Source organism: Lithohypha guttulata (genome assembly GCF_036872675.1).
Source record: "Lithohypha guttulata strain CCFEE 5908 chromosome Unknown scaffold_3, whole genome shotgun sequence".
Taxonomy (NCBI): Eukaryota; Fungi; Ascomycota; class Eurotiomycetes; order Chaetothyriales; family Trichomeriaceae; genus Lithohypha; species Lithohypha guttulata.
Genome location: NW_027042752.1, coordinates 1,011,880 through 1,031,151, shown reverse-complemented (window position 1 = coordinate 1,031,151; position 19,272 = coordinate 1,011,880). Strand labels below are relative to the sequence as shown.

Here is a 19,272-nt window from a genome sequence, read left to right as displayed (position 1 = left end):
TCCTAATCTTGCCAGAAACACCTGTTCTTACGATATGTCAGACTTGGCAGCACCAATCTAGAATTCTATCGAAAGTTATGAAATCACGGCCGAGATAGCATTGATGGGGGTTCAAATCGGTACATATCATGCATGAAGAGTGGTGCATATGTGTTGGTTCTGCTGCACTGTACAAAGATGAAAGCATACTAAGGGCAATCCCTGCGAGATTTGTAACAATGTGTGTGAGCATTAGCATTTGCAACACGTTATCGCACGGCATCTATTGCGCGTGGTCGAATCTGCTGTACATTATCGAATCTGCTGTACATTGAAATTGAAAGTACATTACTCCGCTTCACCTCGATTTCTTCCATAGTCTGTTTTGGTTTTGAGTATTCATTTTATAATCAATTTGAGGTGCCACAATACATTTGCTTATGCATATGGGGCGTATTCATTCATTGCATCGTTTCGACGTACAGAGCTTCGTCGTAGTTGGAGTATACTGCCAGCTCGAAGTGGCCATCGAATATTTGCACTTTTATCCCCCTCTCTTTTCTACTGTTCTAAGTTTCTTGCTTCTGTTTGACAGAATGTGGCTAAATTATTACCAATAAAATCGGCCTAAGTCTTAGCAAGCCATTTCCGCCTCGCATCAAGGCCGAGCTATGGTGTAGTCGTGTAGAATAAAAGTTTTGGTATTCTCGAAAATGGTTTCCTGGGCCCGATACTGAAACCCAGATCGTTGCACCACGCGAATGCTTCCAATATTGCGTTCCTCGATTTCAGCTATCAGTATTTCGGACACCGTTTTCACATCTCTGCACTGGCCGGTATATGTTGGGACTAGTTGTTCGTCCTGGTCGTACTCTAAGCGAATGAGGTGAAAGTCGTGCTCATGCTGCGCATCGTTGAGGTCTATCTCAACTACCTTGCGCTCTAAAGTCCACCATAGACTGAGAAAGGTTTGAACCGCCCTCGTGGTGATGGACTTGCCCCACCATTCGGTGCGCAACATGTATCCAATACGTGGTACAGGCGTTAGCATGTGGCTCCCGATCACGCCGACATGTTCCCAGGGGGCATTGTCCTGCTTCGCCCATATCATGAAGTTGAATGTGACTTTGTCGTTGGGAGCGAGGAAGCGATTCATCCAGTTCTGAGTTACTTCGAGAGTCGCGTCAGTGACTCCGGTGGATGTGTTGGCCATGACTGCCACTTGAGCTCGAAGTCGATGAGCATGTTCGAGATCAGTTTGTTCGAAGATACGAAGTTGAATGATAAGATGGTCGTCGATTCGTGCCTCGACAGATTTTCTCTCGACAGTTAATGGTATGTTTGGGCGAGTAGTCCTGTACCGTGTTGATGCTCGCTTAATAGTGGACATTGTATTGAACGAAGGCTGACACGAAATCTATCCATATTAGAAGCAAACATATCTACAACGTGCCTGCGATAGCGAAGGGCATAGTGCTGGACTAGTATACAAATGAGCAGGGTGGAGGCGAGTCAATAATGGTTGTAGCATCTCATATTATATGCGTCAGGAACACAGCGAGAGGTCCTACCATTGTGCGCTTCCCCACTGGTACATCTCATTGTCTTCGTGTTTCTCTTAGACTATCAGCATAGAGACTGGCAGCAAGGATCATGACAATCGAATCTTGATGCTCGAAGCTGGACTAGATGTTCGAGCATATAGCAGGAGTTTTTCGACCATTTCGTACAAGGCGTTTTAGAGAAATCACAAGCTCAGAGGTCCACATTAGACCTTCTCAGCGCTGGTGGTGTGCCGAGAGAGCCTGGAAGACGCCAATCGTGACTTCTTTGGTGGTAGAAGCGAACCTTGGAAGTCTGCCCAGATCCACAGTATCTCCATCTGATTTTTGGTCGTAGTGGTATTGGTACTGGCCAGAATTTTTGGCTGTAACCAGGGAACGATTTTGCAGCAGTCAATCGATAAGGACTGAGTGGTTAGGAGACAAGGAAAGATGCTTGGTGACTGTTTCGAATAGAGAAGATCAGGTCACGAAAGGAGACAAGTGAGCTTGGTCGATCGAGAGAGACGCCTTAGAGTTGAGTCAACTGGGGAACAAAAGCGGTCGCAGGGGTCAACGCAAAGCTAGACTAAAATCGGCCTGCGGACCCTTTGTAAATGGCGGCTCTTGGGCACGATTTCAACCTCAGGAACTCCGCAGAAGTCCACTTGACGTCCTTATTCCACTGCTGTGCCTCCTCTCTCCCGCCAGCTTGGGTAAATCACCTGCTCCTGTTGCTGATTTGAGTTTCTTTATTGTTTGTCCTCCATCGCCAACATATTGCCTTGTACTCAAGCATCTCTTCGTATACATCGATTCACTTCGCAACCATATCCTTGGAAGGACTGTCACTGGCTTTGGATATACACAAACGCTCGCGACTACCGACACCGGCCAGGATTTCAGTCAGATTACAAAGTCACTATAACCACAAGGATATCTGCAGGAGAAAACAGGGATACTAGTCAACAACACAAGATCCAAGGATAGCTGAGTGCGTCTTCAGCATGTCTGTTGTACAGCCATCGGCACCACTTGGTACGTGCTTTCTCTGTTTTGCCCACCAATTGTGTCGCTGGGTATCATTAGATACTTCACCAGCATCCCGCCTCGGCAATATCTGCATCCTGCTTCATGCTGACCAGAAACGTAGACCGTGGAGTTTCTCCTCTGATGTCGAACAATCCTTTTCGCAACAAACTTACCTCCCCGATTAATGCTCAGCCTTTACCTCAACCAACATCCACGAACCCCTTCTTAGATGCTAGCGAAATCAATCGAGTGGACGAGAACAATCAAATGGCTAGAACCGCCAACCAGTCTATTGAAAAGACTACCAATGGCCTTGTATGCCTAAAATAGACAACAAAGAGAACATCCATGTGCTAACACAATACAGGGGGCCATGAATATCAATGACAGACAAAATGAGCCACAACAGATGAGATCACGGCAAACAAACGCTGGTCCTCGCAGACCTGATCATCCTTCATTGAGAGGTTTTCCCGAACCACCAGGACATCGACCTTCTGTTTCCAACGAGGACAGAATACGGCAACAGACGCGCGGAGGGCTAGACATCTTCGCGGATAGATTTGGGTTGAAGTCAAAGGGTACAGAAAGAGAGCGACGCCCACGACGCAACTCCGAGAGCTCAGTTCGTGATAAACCAGTCATGGATTCTGAAGAGGAGCGAAAACGCAGGGAGCGTGCCTACCGCGAATCCAAGAGAAGCGGCAGCAAGTCTACCAAGCCAAACAAGAAACTAGACATCATCGACAAACTGGACGTGACGAGCATTTATGGTACAGGATGTAAGTCAATCAATCTATCGCCTTACTAAGAAGCTAATTTGTCCAGTATTCCACCACGATGGTCCTTTCGACGCCTGTAACCCTCATCGAAACAGAAGGAGAGAGAAGTATGCGCCAATGCAAGCGTTCCCGAAAGACTCAGTCAACATGGTCATGGGTGGCTCTGGACCAGTAAACCGTCAAATGGACTATGACCGATTCCATGGACGCGGCGGAGAGGCTCATGGTGATTTCAATGATGCAGCTATCATCGAGGAAGCCGAACCATATCGAAAGGATGTGAAGGCCGACCCTGCTCTCGGCTACAACCCCAATGCGCGAGAAGTCATACATGGCAATGAAAGTGTTGGCCTCGGAACGAGCACGTTCCTGGAAGGAGCACCAGCAAGTCGAGCTGCTATTCAACGCCGAGAAAGCGAATACGAGACACAACAAGTGGAAGAGCGTCCAGGACTTGGACGAAAGAAGTCGTTAGCACAGAAGATTCGAGGTGTGCGACCGAATCGTGATCGATGGGGTTCCCCAGAAGGACGAGGACCAGCCAGTCCACCTTTGACGGGTCCCATGACTGGACAGAGCGAGAGCGGTGTCAACCCATTCTTCCGAGAATTCGATGGTGAGACTAAGAAGGAACCAACGGCCATCACTTTTGATGAACAGGCGAAGACTGGTCGAGCTCGAGCACCAAGTAGTCCTAAGAGGAACATGCTCGAGAGAACGACAACAGGAGAGTCTGTCGAGGGTAGCACAAAGCCGACCGGTCTGCTGGGACGCATGAAATCCTTGAAGGGTGGAAGACGGCCGGTTCGCCGAGACACGAGTGGTTAGACATGATCAATTACGAAGTTTGGTTGGACGCAAAGAGAAGCATTTTTGAGCACTTGCTATCAGATAGGAACAGTAGCCGCTTTCTGGAAAAGCAGTGTACGACATATCTTCAGGCGTGCGTTCGAGCACTGCAATACGATTTCCGAATAAACTTAGTCTTTCGGTATGCTTTGCTTTGAGTTCAAGCTCATCTGCCACAGAACATCCTGCGAGAATTGACTTTCAGTAGCCTGTTTGGCGAAGATGAAGGAGATCAGCCCAACTCGACTGAGTCATTGATGCCTGAGAGCTTTGTTAGGGTCACCCATAGCGGACTGAGGTGCTGAACAATGACGTTGATCGTGATGGCCGTGGCCCAAAACAGAGCAGAATTGTGCCTTCTTCAAGCTACACGCGATCGAGCACTCAACTATATCTCTTTCACCACATTCACCACATAAGAATTCACAGTTTTTCACGTTATGGCGCGACCTCCGAAAGAAAGATCGTCCCTAATATCAGCTGCTACACTCGTCAATGGCGAAATGCCTGCACCTCCTCTACCTCCTTCACCAGCGCGAAGCAGTCCTGCTGCGACGCGTCGCAAAGCACCTTCGGTCAGTCAGATGGCTGGAACTTCATCAATACCACCGGCAAAGTCAGCGCATGCACCTAAGAAGCCGTCAATAGCAAAATATGTGCTTGCCGTCATTATCAGTTTTGTTGCGGAAGCTGCAGGTCAGACAGCTGGCCGTTTAGCTCCTATCAACTTGGGCGGTTCTGTTGAGCTTGCTGCCGTTTCAAGAGGAGTAGTCACAGACCTCGAGACGGCAGGTTATGTCGCGTGGAAGATCGGGTTTCTCACGGTTTGCTGGTTTGGCGGCCTTGATGGTACGTGTATTTAAGTGAATGGAATACAATGCTAACGACTCTCTAGCTGTTGACGTCGCGTCTCTGAACACGTTGATCCAGACACCAATTTTTATCCTGCTGCACTACTTCTACCTCATCTCAGCTCCAACCCTCCTCACAACATGTACCGTCTCGATTCTTGCTCCAGCACTGCCTTTCTACCTTTTGAGACCTCTCAGCGCACCACACGCTGGCAAACACACGAAAGCAAGGGCCGGGCTAAGGAACAGGATAATCATCAACGACCCAGTAACAACTCTAGCAACAAGTGCCACTGCGACGATTGTGTACGCCAGTACCTTGCAATTCGCATTCAGCACCTTCCTTCCTGTCTTCCTTGTCCAGCACTTCGATGGCTTGCGCGACCTTACTTTCGCTCACGACATTGCTCGCACTCTACCCTCTCTGTGCATGTGGCTTGCACCGGCTGGCATTGCTTCAACACAGTTCCTCTTCAGGCCTGCTGAAGGAGCGACAGGTCCAGAAACATCAACCTCCGCTACTGGACCGAACAGCATCGCGCTCACGCACAACCACTTTGATCCGGAGACCGCGACTTTCGCCCAACATGTATACCACAACGTTTGGGGTTGGTACACATCTCGTCAGAAGGAGTTGATTGGACGTACTATCGTGCTTGGTGTCTTCCTGCTCCTTGAGAACGTTGTTCATGTTTGGGGCACGATTCAAGGTGTGGATGCTGTGGGTGCTGCTGGTTATGGTGGATTGTGGCTCATAGCTACTATTGTGCTGGGTGCTTGGCTTGATTTCGTTGGTGGACCTAGTGATTAGGCTTTGATAAGGAAGGAAGGTGGAGTCTGGTTGCTCAAAGCCGTAATGGGTTCAAGGAGTTATGCGTGCGAGCGAAGTTCAGTAGGCGAAGGACGCTGTGTGACCTCTTCGACAATGTTCATCAGGCTGGCTCACAGTGAGAGTTGGTTGAGGTTACAGCACTGTTAGATATCTCGGTTTTACCTAGGCCTGAGCTGGTCAAGCGAGCAGATGTGTATGCATCGAAGCAATATTCGGTCTTTGCAAATGCTCATGACTTGATTGTGTACGAACAACATACTTGAATACAAATGCTATATACGTCCGGCTATCAACTGCTCAATATGATTGCTGAAGAAGCAAGCACATCGTGAACTCGCGCTTTGTTAGTTGAGCCACGTCTTGCTTGCACTGCCTTGCTATTCCTGACGAGCACATCTATCTACCCTGAAGGAGTTGCGCTGTAATCAACAGGCGTACTCCTCAGGAAAGAGCTATCTATGCCTGCGAAGTCCTAAATCACGTTCAGGAAAACAACTGATGAAAAAAAGTGAAAACGAATATCAGAATCACCAAAAAATGGGTCTTGACCGCGAGTCGAACGCGGGACCTCTCGCAAGTCTAATGCTTTTGGGTGAACCCTAAGCGAGAATCATACCACTAGACCATCAAGACGTTGGAAAGCAGGCGGGGAAGCTTTTCAAGTTTTTACAAGACGTGAAATCTGTGCGACAGATTTTGCGAAAATTGTGGCGGGTATGATTTATAAATGTGTAAATACCTTTCCATGGCAAGGTCTCTGCGTTCGGTGAACTTTCAGCATAATGGTGCTTACGTGTATGATAGACAGGTCAAAACAGGGACAACATCAGGGAATTGATCGTATTTTTGGCTTGTCCTCTGGTATGAATGACGACTATACGTCAAAGACAAGCACTACAAAATATAACGCCGCTCATGCTTAATACGTATGCAAAGCACGAAGAAAAAGCTCGTCCAGCACTTGGTGGAGCATTTTTCTACAAGTCTTAGGTTTTGCTACTATCTCGTGTGTTGGGTAGCGTATGAAACCCCAGATAACCACTCTTGCTCGTCGGGAGAGAAAGAGAGACCCAAATGAAACTTCTCAAATCAATCGTACTGGAATAGCACACTGATACTCTCGCCGTAGTGGACTCTGCGAATAGCCTGGCAATCAATTAGCAAATTCACAGTATTGTATGCAGTGCTTACTCACCTCTGCAAAAACTGTGCCGACTTCAAGCACTTCCAATTTGGGGCACCGTCTTTGGTGATCTCGTTGGTCTATGGTGTTTGTGACCACAACCTTGTCCAAAGCACTGTGGTTAATTCTGTCAATAGCATCGCCTGACAGCACGCCATGAGTGACCAAGGCATAGATCTTGGCCGCACCCTCGTTCTTCAGTAATTTCGCAGCTCGAGTGATCGTATTACAAGTATCGGCCAGATCGTCAATCAGGATGCAAATCTTGCCATCGACGTCTCCGACAAGCATCATGGTCGCGTTCTGTCGATCTGTGATTTTAGTGGGTCTTCGTTCCTTGTGAATGAGTGCAAACTCCATGCCCAAGGAGTCTGCAATTGCGGTTGCTCTTTTAGCACCACCTGCGTCTGGGCTGACCACAATACACTTTCTGTAGTCAGGGATGTTTTGCTGAATATACTTCTTGAGAAGTGGTCGTCCATAGAGGTTGTCAACCGGGATGTCAAAGAAACCCTGGTATTGTGGATCGTGCAAGTCCATAGTAATGACATGGTCTGCACCTGCACAGGTAAGCAGATCAGCGACAAGAGTTCCAGCCTGTGCAACCCATTGCCTATAACCAGGCTTTGGTTTGAAGCTTTCAGTCGAGCTCAACTGAGTCGTACACTCTTTGGGAGCATAATCGTGACCACTGATGCCGTTGACCGCGGCATTGTTCACCGCAGCACTTGAAGTGGTAGATGCAGCACGACTACGGTTGAAGTAGTCTTTGTCCACTGGACTATCGCCGTCTCTTTTGTAGTTGTTGAAGCGGGCTTGGTGCATGCTTGGTCCATCAGCCAGCTCGTCCATGCTGACCTTTGACATAGCTCTGTTCAGGTGGTGCACACCATTACTGAGACCGCGGCTCTCGTGTCGATCAGGGTGTGGTGTCGTAGGTGTGCTTTCGAACGTGTATGAAGGAGCGCCTTCTTCATTGGTATTGGCCCTTGAGAGAGTGTTCGACGCCTTGACTAGAGGTGCACCAGACTTATTGTAGGGAATATCGGACTGTCGAGAGTATGGAAATAGTGGCAGAACAGCAGTAACCTTACTAGCTGAAGCGGTCTTGCATGCCGATATCGCAATTAATAGTTCTACCAAGTGATCATTGGTCTTCCCACCTCCTGACTGAATGATGTACACATCTTTACCCCGGACTGACTCCTCGATCTCGACCCGTGTCTCGCCGACTGCGAATTTTGAGAAGAGCGCTTTGCCCTGCTGAATACCCAGAGTTTCACAGATAGTGTCATTGAGGGTCGGGTGGGACGAACCCCCAAGAACAACGATGTTGCGAACCATGTCTCTTCTTCACAAGAATAGTACTAAGCACGCGACCACAAACTTTGCTTCGAGGTTGCTTATCGGGTTCGTGCGAGGGGTACGATGGTAGGTGGTCGCAGAGCCGAGCGAGGCTATGAAAAATAGCCAAACAACTGTGTTTGACTGTGCATCTTCTCCATGCAGAGACTTGCTGAAGTTATCTGTAACAATTTCGGTAGTGAAAGGTTCTTCAGAAAGAAAGCATTGCTAGTTTAGTTGGAGAAAAAGAGCTGCATGTCGTCAAATCTTTTGCCGGCTAATCCTGCCGGCTGAATGTCTGCCAAGACACGTGCTAATGTGAATCGCATCTGCAAGCTTCACCTTCGCTGAACACGTTTATATCAGATTCGCTACTCAGCAAATATTGCACAGCCACCTTCATGGCATGTCAAGTCCTCGATATCCATTGTCAGAGGACGTGTCAATGTCAGCCAGTAGGTAATGACTCTTCCTCATTATTCCAAACCGCGTCGAAGTGTTGTCCCCGACGTCCTGTGTTGACCTTAGATCTACCTCAGGTACTTATCGCGACTTTTGTCGCTCCAATTTAGCATGGCGATGATGAGAAGGAGTAAGCAGAATGACTCCAACCCCAGAACCAGCCACAGACAAGGTGGCCTTGGGACGCAATGATGCTGACATGTGACTGACTCGAGACTTCGCACGTCCACATCATCGTCAATGAACAATACGGTATCGTTATCAACTTCTATCTGCCCGTGCCTGCCTGTCTCTGTCTCGCTTAGTATTGTGTTCGACAAAACCATGTGCTGATTGTGGTTGTGGAGGTGTGTGCTCTTTCGAGACGGTGAGATGTCGACTCTCGTGGTGTTGCAGCATCGATTCTCCTTGTTGGGCTGTACTAGCATCTGAGTTTGCATGGCTTTCGAGTAATGGACTACTGTCAATGGATCTCCTTCGGTACTCTCTTTGCTTAGGTGATTCGGTGACTGCTAGTTGTTAGCTGATGCACTGCACAGAAGTTTCCTTATCGTGCTGGATCTTCTTGACACACAATCTGATGGGAGCATACTTACTACAGTAGGTAAATTCACACGGAAAGAACCCTGCCCCATCACGCTTGAGTTTGCCAACCTCAGCCTCGATTACTCTCTATTGCTGTAGACCAGTGACTGAGACATGGACGAAGAGAGAGCAACCTGAGAAAAGACTCTGGGCTCTCGAAATCCAACCATGCTAAATTCTGGGGTCGAGCGCGTTGCGAATTGGAAGCGGGCAGGCGCAGCTCAGGTTTGGAAAGGTCATCTTCACGGCCAGCCAGGGAAGGTACGGGTACTTCGTCCTTCTACGACAGAATGCAGCAAGGGAACTGATCTTACAACTGGTCCAGTCTCATGTATAATTCTACCACGTCCGAGTAGAGCTCATCGAATACTCGACCATACCAAGCCTTGCTGATAGGCGCAAATCGCCAAGAATTATGGGGTAGACATGGCGTAGATACTACGAGCGTTCTTCCGCTGACCTCATTACTTCCTCTGCCTTGCATCTGCTTTTTTGCACAGCTTTCCCACCATGGCTCTACAGATCAAACTAAGACAGTATTTAGATGCCGACCCTGCTACATTCGAACCTGGTGAAACTATCAGCGGAAGTGTCGTCTATAGAACTATCAAGCAGCGCTCGATACAGCATGCCGCCATCTCGTTCGATGGCAGTATCAAGATTGAATACATCCCTACGGGTCAAAACAATGCCGGGCTAGGGTTTGCCTCAGGACCACGACGACCAAACAAATACAGGAATACATTGATAGATGATCGCGTTACGCTTTTCGAGGGACCATACGATGTCCCACCTCAAGTCTTCGAGTGGCCTTTCGAGTTCACCATTCCACAAACGTGCAGACTAATAGCGGACGGAGAATCTATCGAGCAGATGAGATCTGTGTCCCCTAACACAACAGCTCCTGGCGAGGACGTATTGCCACCTAGCTATGTTTGGCACCATCAAACCATAGGCCGTAACGCACGTGTAGACGTTGTCTACAAATTATCTGTCGATGTCAAATGTAGTGGACTTCTCAATAACGACTCTATAGAACGTGTCGTCACTATTCGACAACAGCAAGGTCACCCTATATCTTCTACTGATCAGAAGCCGACGCGTTGCGATTTCCCGTCCATATCGTGGGCTAGCAACAGTCTGCGTCCTCCAGGAGAGCGGGTAAGCTTCAAACAGAAGATGAAGTCAACCTTTAGTAGCGATCCTGCACTCAAACCACCTAGCTTGTCGTTCAAAGCTGCTGCCTATCTCCCACATAACATTGGACTAAGTCAGCGTTTCAAGATAGGAATGTCGGTGGAACAACAGAAACTGGCTGAACACGACTCAGAAGATCCATCCTTGCTACTCGAAAAGATGAGCTTGACGTTGAAAACGCACACTACCATAGCAGTACCAAAAACCGGCTTGTTCACACAAGAGCGCCTCTGCCAGGGCGAAGAAATCCTAGCTCAGCATGAAGTACTCTTAGGCAACAATGGGATCGATCTGCCGACAGATGGACGGCTGGTGGATGCAGCAGACGGCTTGTGCCTGCAAGACTGGCTAAAGGATGACCACAAAAAGATACTTGCAAGCCTTGAGACGTCTATACTGCACGTTGGGTACAGGCTTGCAGTCGACATCATACTCCGACATGAAAAGACGAACAAGCAGTTTCGATTGGGCACGCAAGGTCCATTTGCACTTTTTAACACAGTCGAATCAGCACAAGGAAAATCGAATTATGGTATCAGTGAGCAAGAAGAAGCTTTACCGACTTATACAGCGAAACCACAGTAACTACACTCAACCAGCGAGAACGTATGGGTGTGCGACGGCTCATCCACGTTCTTGACAAGAGATTTTGATAACCCGATACTTATCTACATCGACTATTGTCGTCCTACTCAGTCACTTGCCGGACCTGTCAACCCAGGTCGCCTTATACCACATTCGGCAATCTTACAAATAACGATATCCGATTGCACAATGAGGTGAACAGGCAAATTACTCGCGTCGGCTTTTGTTGAATCGGACGCCTCATGTACCCTCAATCTGCTATTTACAACTGATTACAGTTTTTTGATCACCTTCATATCTATCTTCAAGCGTGCTGTAATCGCAGCAAGTCCACCTCCAAGTGCCATGCCCCCGGCATAAAATATAGCTGCTCGGTAGGGTTCGATCGAGGAAGATTCAGCAGCACCTGTCGAAGAGATCAACACACCAGCTAAAGGCGTCCCAAGAAGGTAACCTGGTGTCCAGAAAGAGGTACCGAGACTCATTGCGCCAGAAGCAAACCCCGGCCCGACTAACGACGTTATTGCTGTGGGCAGAGCTACAAAGAAAGACCCATTCGCGCAGCCGTTGATCGCCGCAAAGACAATCAGAGGCGCCAGAGACGTGCTGACAGGCCATATCGCCAGCATGCTGAATGCATTGGTGAGTAATGTGATGGCTAGTGTATTGAAAGGCCCAAGACTGTCGCATGCGAAGCCAGACACAATTCGTCCTACTGTTGTAGCAGCGCCAAAGAGTGCGACTAGTCCAGCTCCCGTGCCAGGAGACAGGCCAATCGACGACGAAAAGAGCGGCAGAAAGAACGGTGGAACGAAGAACGCAAAGATGCTTATGGCGCCTGACACGCAAAGAGCAACGAAGGTAGCATTCTTGAACATGGACAGGTCCATCAATCGAGTTGATCGTTGAAGTGTGGGGGCTCGCTCTCGCAACAGAAACACCGAGGGCAGTATTGTCGCTAGCATGAGAAACCCAAATGTACGAAAAGCCCAAGCAAGTCCAACAGCGTCAATGAGAGCTTGAGCTGCGATTGGCAGAACAGTTGCACCAATACCGCCACCTGCCTTGATGTACCCGTTCGCCCTCCCAAGTTTACCGCTAAACCACTGGATTGGCAGGCTATTGGTTGCGGTATAGAGTATGGATGATCCAATGCCAAACAACAAACCCGCGGTACAGAAGAGCCCGCCAATATTGTCCAGCGTGAAACTAGTAAGGATCGGGCTCGAGCTCAGAAGTACCACAGCAAGGAAGCAGGCATTTCTCACACCAATGAGACCGAAGAGCCGGACAGAAGGTATGCCAAAGCCAACCATGCAGCTTAACGCCAGACTGCCGACAAAGGTAATGGTGGCTGTTGAGACTTTCAGGTGTGCCTGGCGAAGCATGGCTGTTTGCAAAACACCCCAGGCTGTCATGAAGCCATTGGTCCAGAAGATGAAAGCGGCGCAGGCGAAGACGACCGTCCAACCGTATCCGCCATCGGGAACGGCTTCTGTGGCATCGTCTGGAGGTTGAACATCGGTATCAATGACTTCGAAGTCTTGGAGAGAATGTGAGTTGTATGGCGTAGCGTGCAGCTGTATGTCGCGGTTGTTTGTCGTTAAGATATGAGGTTCCTCGAGGCGTGTGAGTGTAGCAGTGTTTGACATTGTCGCTGTATTGAGTTCGGTATTTGTAGAGAGGTGGCTGGAGAGCTGGAATGAAACTGAGGTTGAAATCCAACCATGAGTCAGAAGAGCGTATAAGTTTCCACGTCTGCATCTCTGATACAGGCCCTCGGGCGTGCGAGTGCCTGGCCAAACACCCGTATTTGCGCCTATAACCTCAGTCATGCGGGGAGAACTGCAGTGACGGAGTTGTCCGACATGACAAAGCTTTGTAGAATTGCGCTTGATTGGTCCAGGGTGAAAGGTCTTATGTAACTACCATCGCACTGTCGTAGCACGAGAACTTTGACTTTTATTGCTGTTGCAAAGGGAAGCGAGGAACAGCTCAGGTCATTGCATATTTTGGCTGCAGAAAGTGTTAGCCTTGAAGAAAAAGAGAACATCGTGGTTGAAGAACTTACTCCACCACCACCTTGAGGTGTCTTCCAGGTGATATCCTGACTCGGGTCTTTGATAGAGCAAGTCTTGCAATGTATACAACTAGGTCAGAAGTTAGCAAGAGGAGAAATTGTGCTAGCATATAGACTTACTTTTGCGAATTGATCTGGAAACGCACTCCTAGATCTTTCGAATCGTCTTCTGGGTATTCATACACTCCTGCAGGGCAGAAGCGGTTCTCGATACCCTTGTACAGCGGATAGTCTTTCTCGGCATGGCCGTCAAGACCAGCTGCTGGAACTAGATGAGATGGCTCGTCGTCTTCGTGGTAAGTACCCGTTCTGTTGACTGAGGTGAGAATGTCGAAAGTGATCTCGTTATCTGGTTTGGGATACTCGATTTTCTGGAATTGGTCGGCGGGTTTCGTTGTTTCATAGTCCTCGCATTTGTGGTTGAATGTGAAAGGTAGCTTGCCACGGAAGACGAAGGCTTCGAGACCACTATACATGATGCCGCCGTAAATACCGAGGGGACTGTGAAAAGAAGGACGCATGTTTCGCACTTCTTTGAGCTCAGGCCAGATCCAGCTGTTTCGGAGTTTATCTTCGTATTCGTAGAGGAAAACACTGCTGGCTTCTTTGTTGTTCTGAATCGCGCCGTAGGCCGACTCGGCGGCGAGCATGCCCGACTTCATGCTGGTGTGGGTTCCTTTGATCTTCGGCACATTCAAGAATCCTGCAGTATCTCCAATCAAGGCTCCGCCTGGAAAGGCACACTTTGGTATTGATTGAAAGCCTCCTTCGTTGAGAGCTCGGGCACCATAAGCAAGGCATTTCCCACCCTCGATAACAGATTTGTACATCGGGTGTAGCTTCATCTTTTGGAATTCTCCATATGGTGCGATCCAGGGGTTTGCATAATCAAGTCCAATGACCAGGCCTATAGATACTAGGTTGTCGCCATAGTGGTACATCCAGCCACCACCGTACACATCCTTCGTGAATGGATAGCCTAGCGAGTGTGAAACTTCACCCTTCTTGAATTTCTCGGGCTGCACTTCCCACACTTCTTTCAAGCCAAGACCATATGTTTGAGGCTGACAGTCACGTCGTAATTGGTATTTCTTGGACACCTCCTTAGCCAAACTGCCGTGACAGCCTTCAGCGAGCAAAGTGACCTTGGCATGAAAGTTCATACCTGGCTCAAAGCTGTCCTTAGGCTTTCCATCTTTGCCGATACCCTGGTCACCTGTACCAACGCCCGAGACCGAGCCATCATTGTTGTAAAGGAGGCGGGCTCCAGCAAAACCAGGGTATACCTCCACTCCATGCTCTTCTGCACGCTCTCCCAACCACTTGACGAATTGTGACAGTGATATGATGTAATTTCCTTTGTTGTGCATCTGGGGTGGAGCTGGGATGGGTATAGCACTCGTTTTGGTAAGGAAGCGCATCTTGTCCTTGGTAGCTGGGGTGCCATGTTCAAAGCGAGATTCGTTCAATTCGTCCATCCAATTAGGTAGCAACTCTTCAATAGCTCGTGGCTCCAGGACGTTTCCTGAAAGAATATGCGCACCGATCTCACTGCCCTTCTCCAGCACAACGACACGGAAATCTTCATTCCCATCTTCATTCGCAAGCTGCTTCAATCTTATAGCGGCACTGAGTCCAGCAGGGCCACCTCCAACAATGCAAACATCGACTTCATCGGATTCTCGTTCGACAGTGGAAGGATCGAAAGTATCTTCTACGTCAGCATATCGTCCTCGTGCGCCTGCAGATATCGAGCGTCGTTGGCCAGCTACAAAAAGAGGTCTCGTTCGTGGGACTAGCTGTCTCGTGGCGTGTAACGATGATATTGCCCGGGTCGACACAGCTCGAGGACTGGAATTCGAGGCATTGTTTAATAACCGTTGACTGCGGCATGCGCGCCTCAAGGGACTAATTAAGCTCCTGCCTGACATTGTGCTTTCTGTGCCAGCAAGAACTGAACCACAACCCTGGTAGAAGCTGCAAATATGCGGAAGACCTTCACAACTTCCAAAAATCCTTTGATTTGCGTTAGTGGAGGCGAGTGTCCACCGTGGATTGCCTTTTTTCAAGCACCGAGGTCGAAAGTAGAGACGCTCGCAGCCAATGAACGCGTGGGTGAAGCAATCAGAACACCTTCTACGATACTGCAACTACAAGAAGCCGCTCCTCCTGGCTTCACACCATGATCAGAAGGTTATTGAACTACAAACTGCTGTATACTTCGCTTGCCGTCACGTCTTTGCCTTGGCGTGAATATCAAAGTGGATAAGTTACGTTTAGTGGCAAGCGATTCGCACATGCTTCAACCAGCATATTGGGAGCTTATTTCACTGTTCATCCAAATTCATGTGTCCCAGATAGTGCTAGCTTAGCTGATTGGTCACATGGCGAGCTTGCAATGTGTCTCTCACTTGCATGATGCCATTGTGCGAACCAACCAGTGGAAGTGGTGCGGTCTCTATGATGAGCATCGAGATCTGTATGGTGTGAACGCTAAAGATGTCGTGTCTGTAATACAGACAGTCCGCTCCTTTGACGAAGCATTAGTACATCAAGAGCACTACTTCAGCAGATCGGAGGTAGTGTCGATATTCTATCCAACCAACAACATATTATCCAGAAGCTTTACTAGTGATGCTGTGCATGATCTAGTGGGCCGGCTCGGAGGCAAGAAGGAAACATTTCCGGGGTAATTAGAGCATTCGTGGTGAAAGTGTTCATTTCAGTGGCAAGTATAGACTCGACAAAAACTTGAGAAGGTATTGGTCGAATAAAGTACACGAGCTGTAGGAGGAATGAGTAATATTGAAGGCATTGAGCAAGGCTCAGCTTCCAATGCCCAAAGAGCCCGATCAGGCACAACATCCACGTTGCAAGAACAGCAGGAAGGTGAACGTACGCCAAGACCAAGCATTCGACGCGAGGAGAGCAACACTTCAAGCCGTTTTGATGACTCCTCGTCCAGATTGCGACTTCCTGGGCCAGCACGAACTTCCAGCGAGCAAGAAACAACACGACTTCTGTCAAGAGATTTCGCAGATCAAGACCCCGAACCTCGATTGCGCCATGTCAGAAGTTCAGCAATCAGCTTTCGACAGCCCAGCATACGTCGTCGCCTTGGGAGTGCTCAGCCAAGTCCTAGTCCCGGTCCGTCACATTCATGGAGGCACTTTGTCGACTCGGATCGAAGGTCAGTCGCCATTGCAGCTTCTGGCCGAGATAACGACACCGCTTCACGGAGGTTCTCGCTAGCAGGCCCGGCACCTCTCGATACCTTGGTCGCTAATCAGCCGTACGTTGACCCAGGCTACGCACAACTTAATCCAGCATACGACCAGCCTGCAAATACACGACCTATATGGGGCTTGGCCAAGCCTCTTCCTCATGTGTTGCGATCTGGCATGGTTCCAACAAAGGACGAGCTGAAGCAGGAAGTGTTGCACAGGGATGACAGACCTGAATCGATCGCAGATCTGGAGACTGGTCGTATCGAGCCATCTCTTCGGCCTGGCAAAATCGCTGCTCAACTTGACGACGTAAGACGTGGACGAGAGCTCCATTTGTTTGAGACTTTCCATCACCAGCGTCCGGGGTCGCCAGCTTTCTCACCCTTTGGAAGATACCACAAGGAATCCGCTGCGCACCACGATATCTCGGAGCTCCACTCTCGTCTAGGCGAGCCTATCATTGAGGAAGAGGACGAGGAGTACCAGCACCGCAAATCAGATCCCGAATTAGCTGGCCTTGATGAAGCGATTGCCAATGCAAATAGGGCGAAAGAGGCAGAACACAGTATTCATCTACCATATCAGGACGCGATCCCCCTGTTTGGATACGAAGCCGAAGACGACGAAGTACATAATCTACATACCTACTGGTCGGTGGTTCGTTTGCTTTTTCGAGAGCCGCTAGCGGAATTGCTAGGCGTAAGTACCAACCATCCTATCAGTCACAATTCCTGCTGACAAGTCAGATAACCGTACAGTATACGCTCGGTTTCAGTGCCAATTTGGCACTTACCGTCTCTCGAGGGGCAGCAGGAGTAGGAGATACTGGTGACTGGGCATGGGGTCTCGCTACAATGATTGCAATCTACATCGCAGGTGGTATTTCTGGCGCTCATCTGAACCCAGCAATATCAATCATGCTCCACGTATATCGTGGTTTCCCTCTCGCAAAGATGCCGGCATTCATCACTGCACAGATGGTAGGAGCTTTCCTAGCCACCCTCATCACTTTCGCCATCTTCCGACCCGGCCTCATCGCGTTACAAGTACGAGATCTGAACGTGCAAGGCCAGCACTCGGCAACGTTCGAAGCGAACGCAATGCCACCCGCCTCGGTAGTGCTAGCAAACTTCCTCACATTTCCACGTCAGGCATGGGTAAGCACAGGCACTGCCTTCTTAACGGAACTCGTCGGCAGCACCATCCTAGCCATCTCAGTCCTCGCCCTCGGCGACGACACAAATGCCCCACCAGGCGCAGGCATGAACGCCTTCATCGTCGGTCTCCTCGTCGCAGTCCTCGGTATGGCGTTCGGTTACAACACCGGCCTGGCCATGAATCCAGCCAGAGACTTCGGACCACGAGTCGCATTGGCCGTGCTCGGGTATAGTTCCAGTCCATATCCGTCGCTGTTCGCGGATGGTTACTGGTTCCGTGTCAATTGGATAGCGCCTATCTGCGGCACGGTTCTCGGCGGGTTCCTGTATGATTCGATGATTTTTATCGGTGGTGAGAGTCCTGTTAATTATCCTGCTGAGAGGATTGGGAGGGCAGTGAGGAAGTGGGTGAAGAGGTGGCAGGCGAGGATTGGGAGGACGAAGCAGAAGATTGGGGAGATAAAGGATGAGGTGGTGGGTTGAATATTGACTGCCACATTCGTGGGAGTTTAATAGAGTTTAGAGGATGGGATGTGTACCTGGGTGGAAGCAGAGGATCCTATAGGTACGTGTTATTCTGAACGCAATCTTTCGACGCAGCTTTTTGGTTTTACATTGAAGCAATTATATTCCTCGTGGCAGCAGTGGGAGTTGGGTAATGGATTTGGAAAATTATGTTCGATACTACGGTGATACTTGGAATAATACTAATGAACGAGAACGGTGGTCATTATCTTATGTTGTGAAAACGGTTTTCAATATCAGGTAGATCTAGTTTTGGTCACTATCGCTCGTAATTGACTCCTTTCTTCCCAGGGTACGGCATTCGAAGTACAACGTAATAAATTTCACCATTTTCATTGAAGTGAGCGACCGTATATTCTTCTCGAGCAATCTCGATAATGGTCATCGTTGCTAGCACTGGTGAGCATGTGAAATAGGAGAGTAGCACAGAACATCACAAAAACCCAGCCGAGTAGGAAATTTAAATGCCGTCGACTTTACAGGCTGCCGCGTTCTCATACAACAAGTTCGCGAGTATTTGGGTTATTGTGGTCTCACAGGCTGCAGCTTGAATCTCCAAATAGATAGGTAGTAGATCTAAGCCAGGCACACGATCAGTCCTACCTGACGTGTTCCTGAGTACGAATGGTTCTGTTGCAAACACCGCAGACATCTAGCTCTTTTGGCACAATCGTTAGGGTCGATAGAAGCTATCAGCTTGCAAGGTCGCGACCTCTCGAACGGCAGTGTGGTTTCACATGATACATTTCGTTGGCGAAATATGAACATGGACCTACGGTCGCCGAGCGAATAAGCAATCACGAGGCTGTGCTTGCCGCATGGCTTTGAAGCAGCGAGGAAGGTGCACAGCTGAGTAATTCTTGCACACTATGGCGATGGTCAAGGCAAAAACGAACACGGAAGGCGCAGGCAGTACAGGATTGCCAAGCAATGACTTCGTCGCGCAGGCTGAAGGACAATAAGATTCACGCGTCGCGGAATGTGATGACAAGACGACATAATAGTATGTGCGATGGGGTCTTGACTCTTGAGCAAACTGAGCTGGTCACATGGAAAGCTCT

General features: G+C 49.0%; 7 protein-coding genes and 1 non-coding gene across 8 annotated transcripts; 4 read left to right on the top strand and 4 right to left on the bottom strand.

Moving 5' to 3' along the window:
* Nucleotides 1-637: 637 nt before the first annotated feature.
* Nucleotides 638-1,369, bottom strand: LTR64_004161 (uncharacterized protein; the record flags this gene model as incomplete). Its single annotated transcript, XM_064898508.1, has 1 exon — nt 638-1,369. One exon carries the CDS (start codon nt 1,367-1,369, stop codon nt 638-640), a length of 732 nt encoding a protein of 243 aa, XP_064754465.1.
* Nucleotides 1,370-2,527: 1,158 nt separating this feature from the next.
* LTR64_004160 (uncharacterized protein) lies at nt 2,528-4,162 on the top strand (the record flags this gene model as incomplete). Its single annotated transcript, XM_064898507.1, has 4 exons — nt 2,528-2,558; nt 2,674-2,867; nt 2,920-3,334; nt 3,381-4,162. The coding sequence occupies 4 exons, from the start codon at nt 2,528-2,530 to the stop codon at nt 4,160-4,162; spliced, it is 1,422 nt and encodes a 473-aa protein (XP_064754464.1).
* Nucleotides 4,163-4,623: 461 nt separating this feature from the next.
* On the top strand, nt 4,624-5,845 carry LTR64_004159 (uncharacterized protein; the record flags this gene model as incomplete). The annotated part of the gene is made up of 2 exons (XM_064898506.1): nt 4,624-5,032; nt 5,079-5,845. The coding sequence occupies 2 exons, from the start codon at nt 4,624-4,626 to the stop codon at nt 5,843-5,845; spliced, it is 1,176 nt and encodes a 391-aa protein (XP_064754463.1).
* A 561-nt stretch (nt 5,846-6,406) lies between these two features.
* On the bottom strand, nt 6,407-6,499 carry LTR64_004158. Its single transcript has one exon. It is a non-coding gene; the product is annotated as a tRNA-Pro (tRNA).
* Nucleotides 6,500-6,955: 456 nt separating this feature from the next.
* PRS5 (ribose-phosphate pyrophosphokinase) lies at nt 6,956-8,393 on the bottom strand (the record flags this gene model as incomplete). The annotated part of the gene is made up of 2 exons (XM_064898505.1): nt 6,956-7,012; nt 7,062-8,393. The coding sequence occupies 2 exons, from the start codon at nt 8,391-8,393 to the stop codon at nt 6,956-6,958; spliced, it is 1,389 nt and encodes a 462-aa protein (XP_064754462.1).
* Nucleotides 8,394-9,950: 1,557 nt separating this feature from the next.
* On the top strand, nt 9,951-11,222 carry LTR64_004156 (uncharacterized protein; the record flags this gene model as incomplete). The annotated part of the gene is made up of 1 exon (XM_064898504.1): nt 9,951-11,222. One exon carries the CDS (start codon nt 9,951-9,953, stop codon nt 11,220-11,222), a length of 1,272 nt encoding a protein of 423 aa, XP_064754461.1.
* A 272-nt stretch (nt 11,223-11,494) lies between these two features.
* LTR64_004155 (uncharacterized protein) lies at nt 11,495-15,233 on the bottom strand (the record flags this gene model as incomplete). The annotated part of the gene is made up of 3 exons (XM_064898503.1): nt 11,495-12,802; nt 13,294-13,372; nt 13,423-15,233. 3 exons carry the CDS (start codon nt 15,231-15,233, stop codon nt 11,495-11,497), a joined length of 3,198 nt encoding a protein of 1,065 aa, XP_064754460.1.
* An 864-nt stretch (nt 15,234-16,097) lies between these two features.
* ppk32_1 (Protein kinase domain-containing protein ppk32) lies at nt 16,098-18,169 on the top strand (the record flags this gene model as incomplete). The annotated part of the gene is made up of 2 exons (XM_064898502.1): nt 16,098-17,228; nt 17,288-18,169. 2 exons carry the CDS (start codon nt 16,098-16,100, stop codon nt 18,167-18,169), a joined length of 2,013 nt encoding a protein of 670 aa, XP_064754459.1.
* Nucleotides 18,170-19,272: the final 1,103 nt, after the last annotated feature.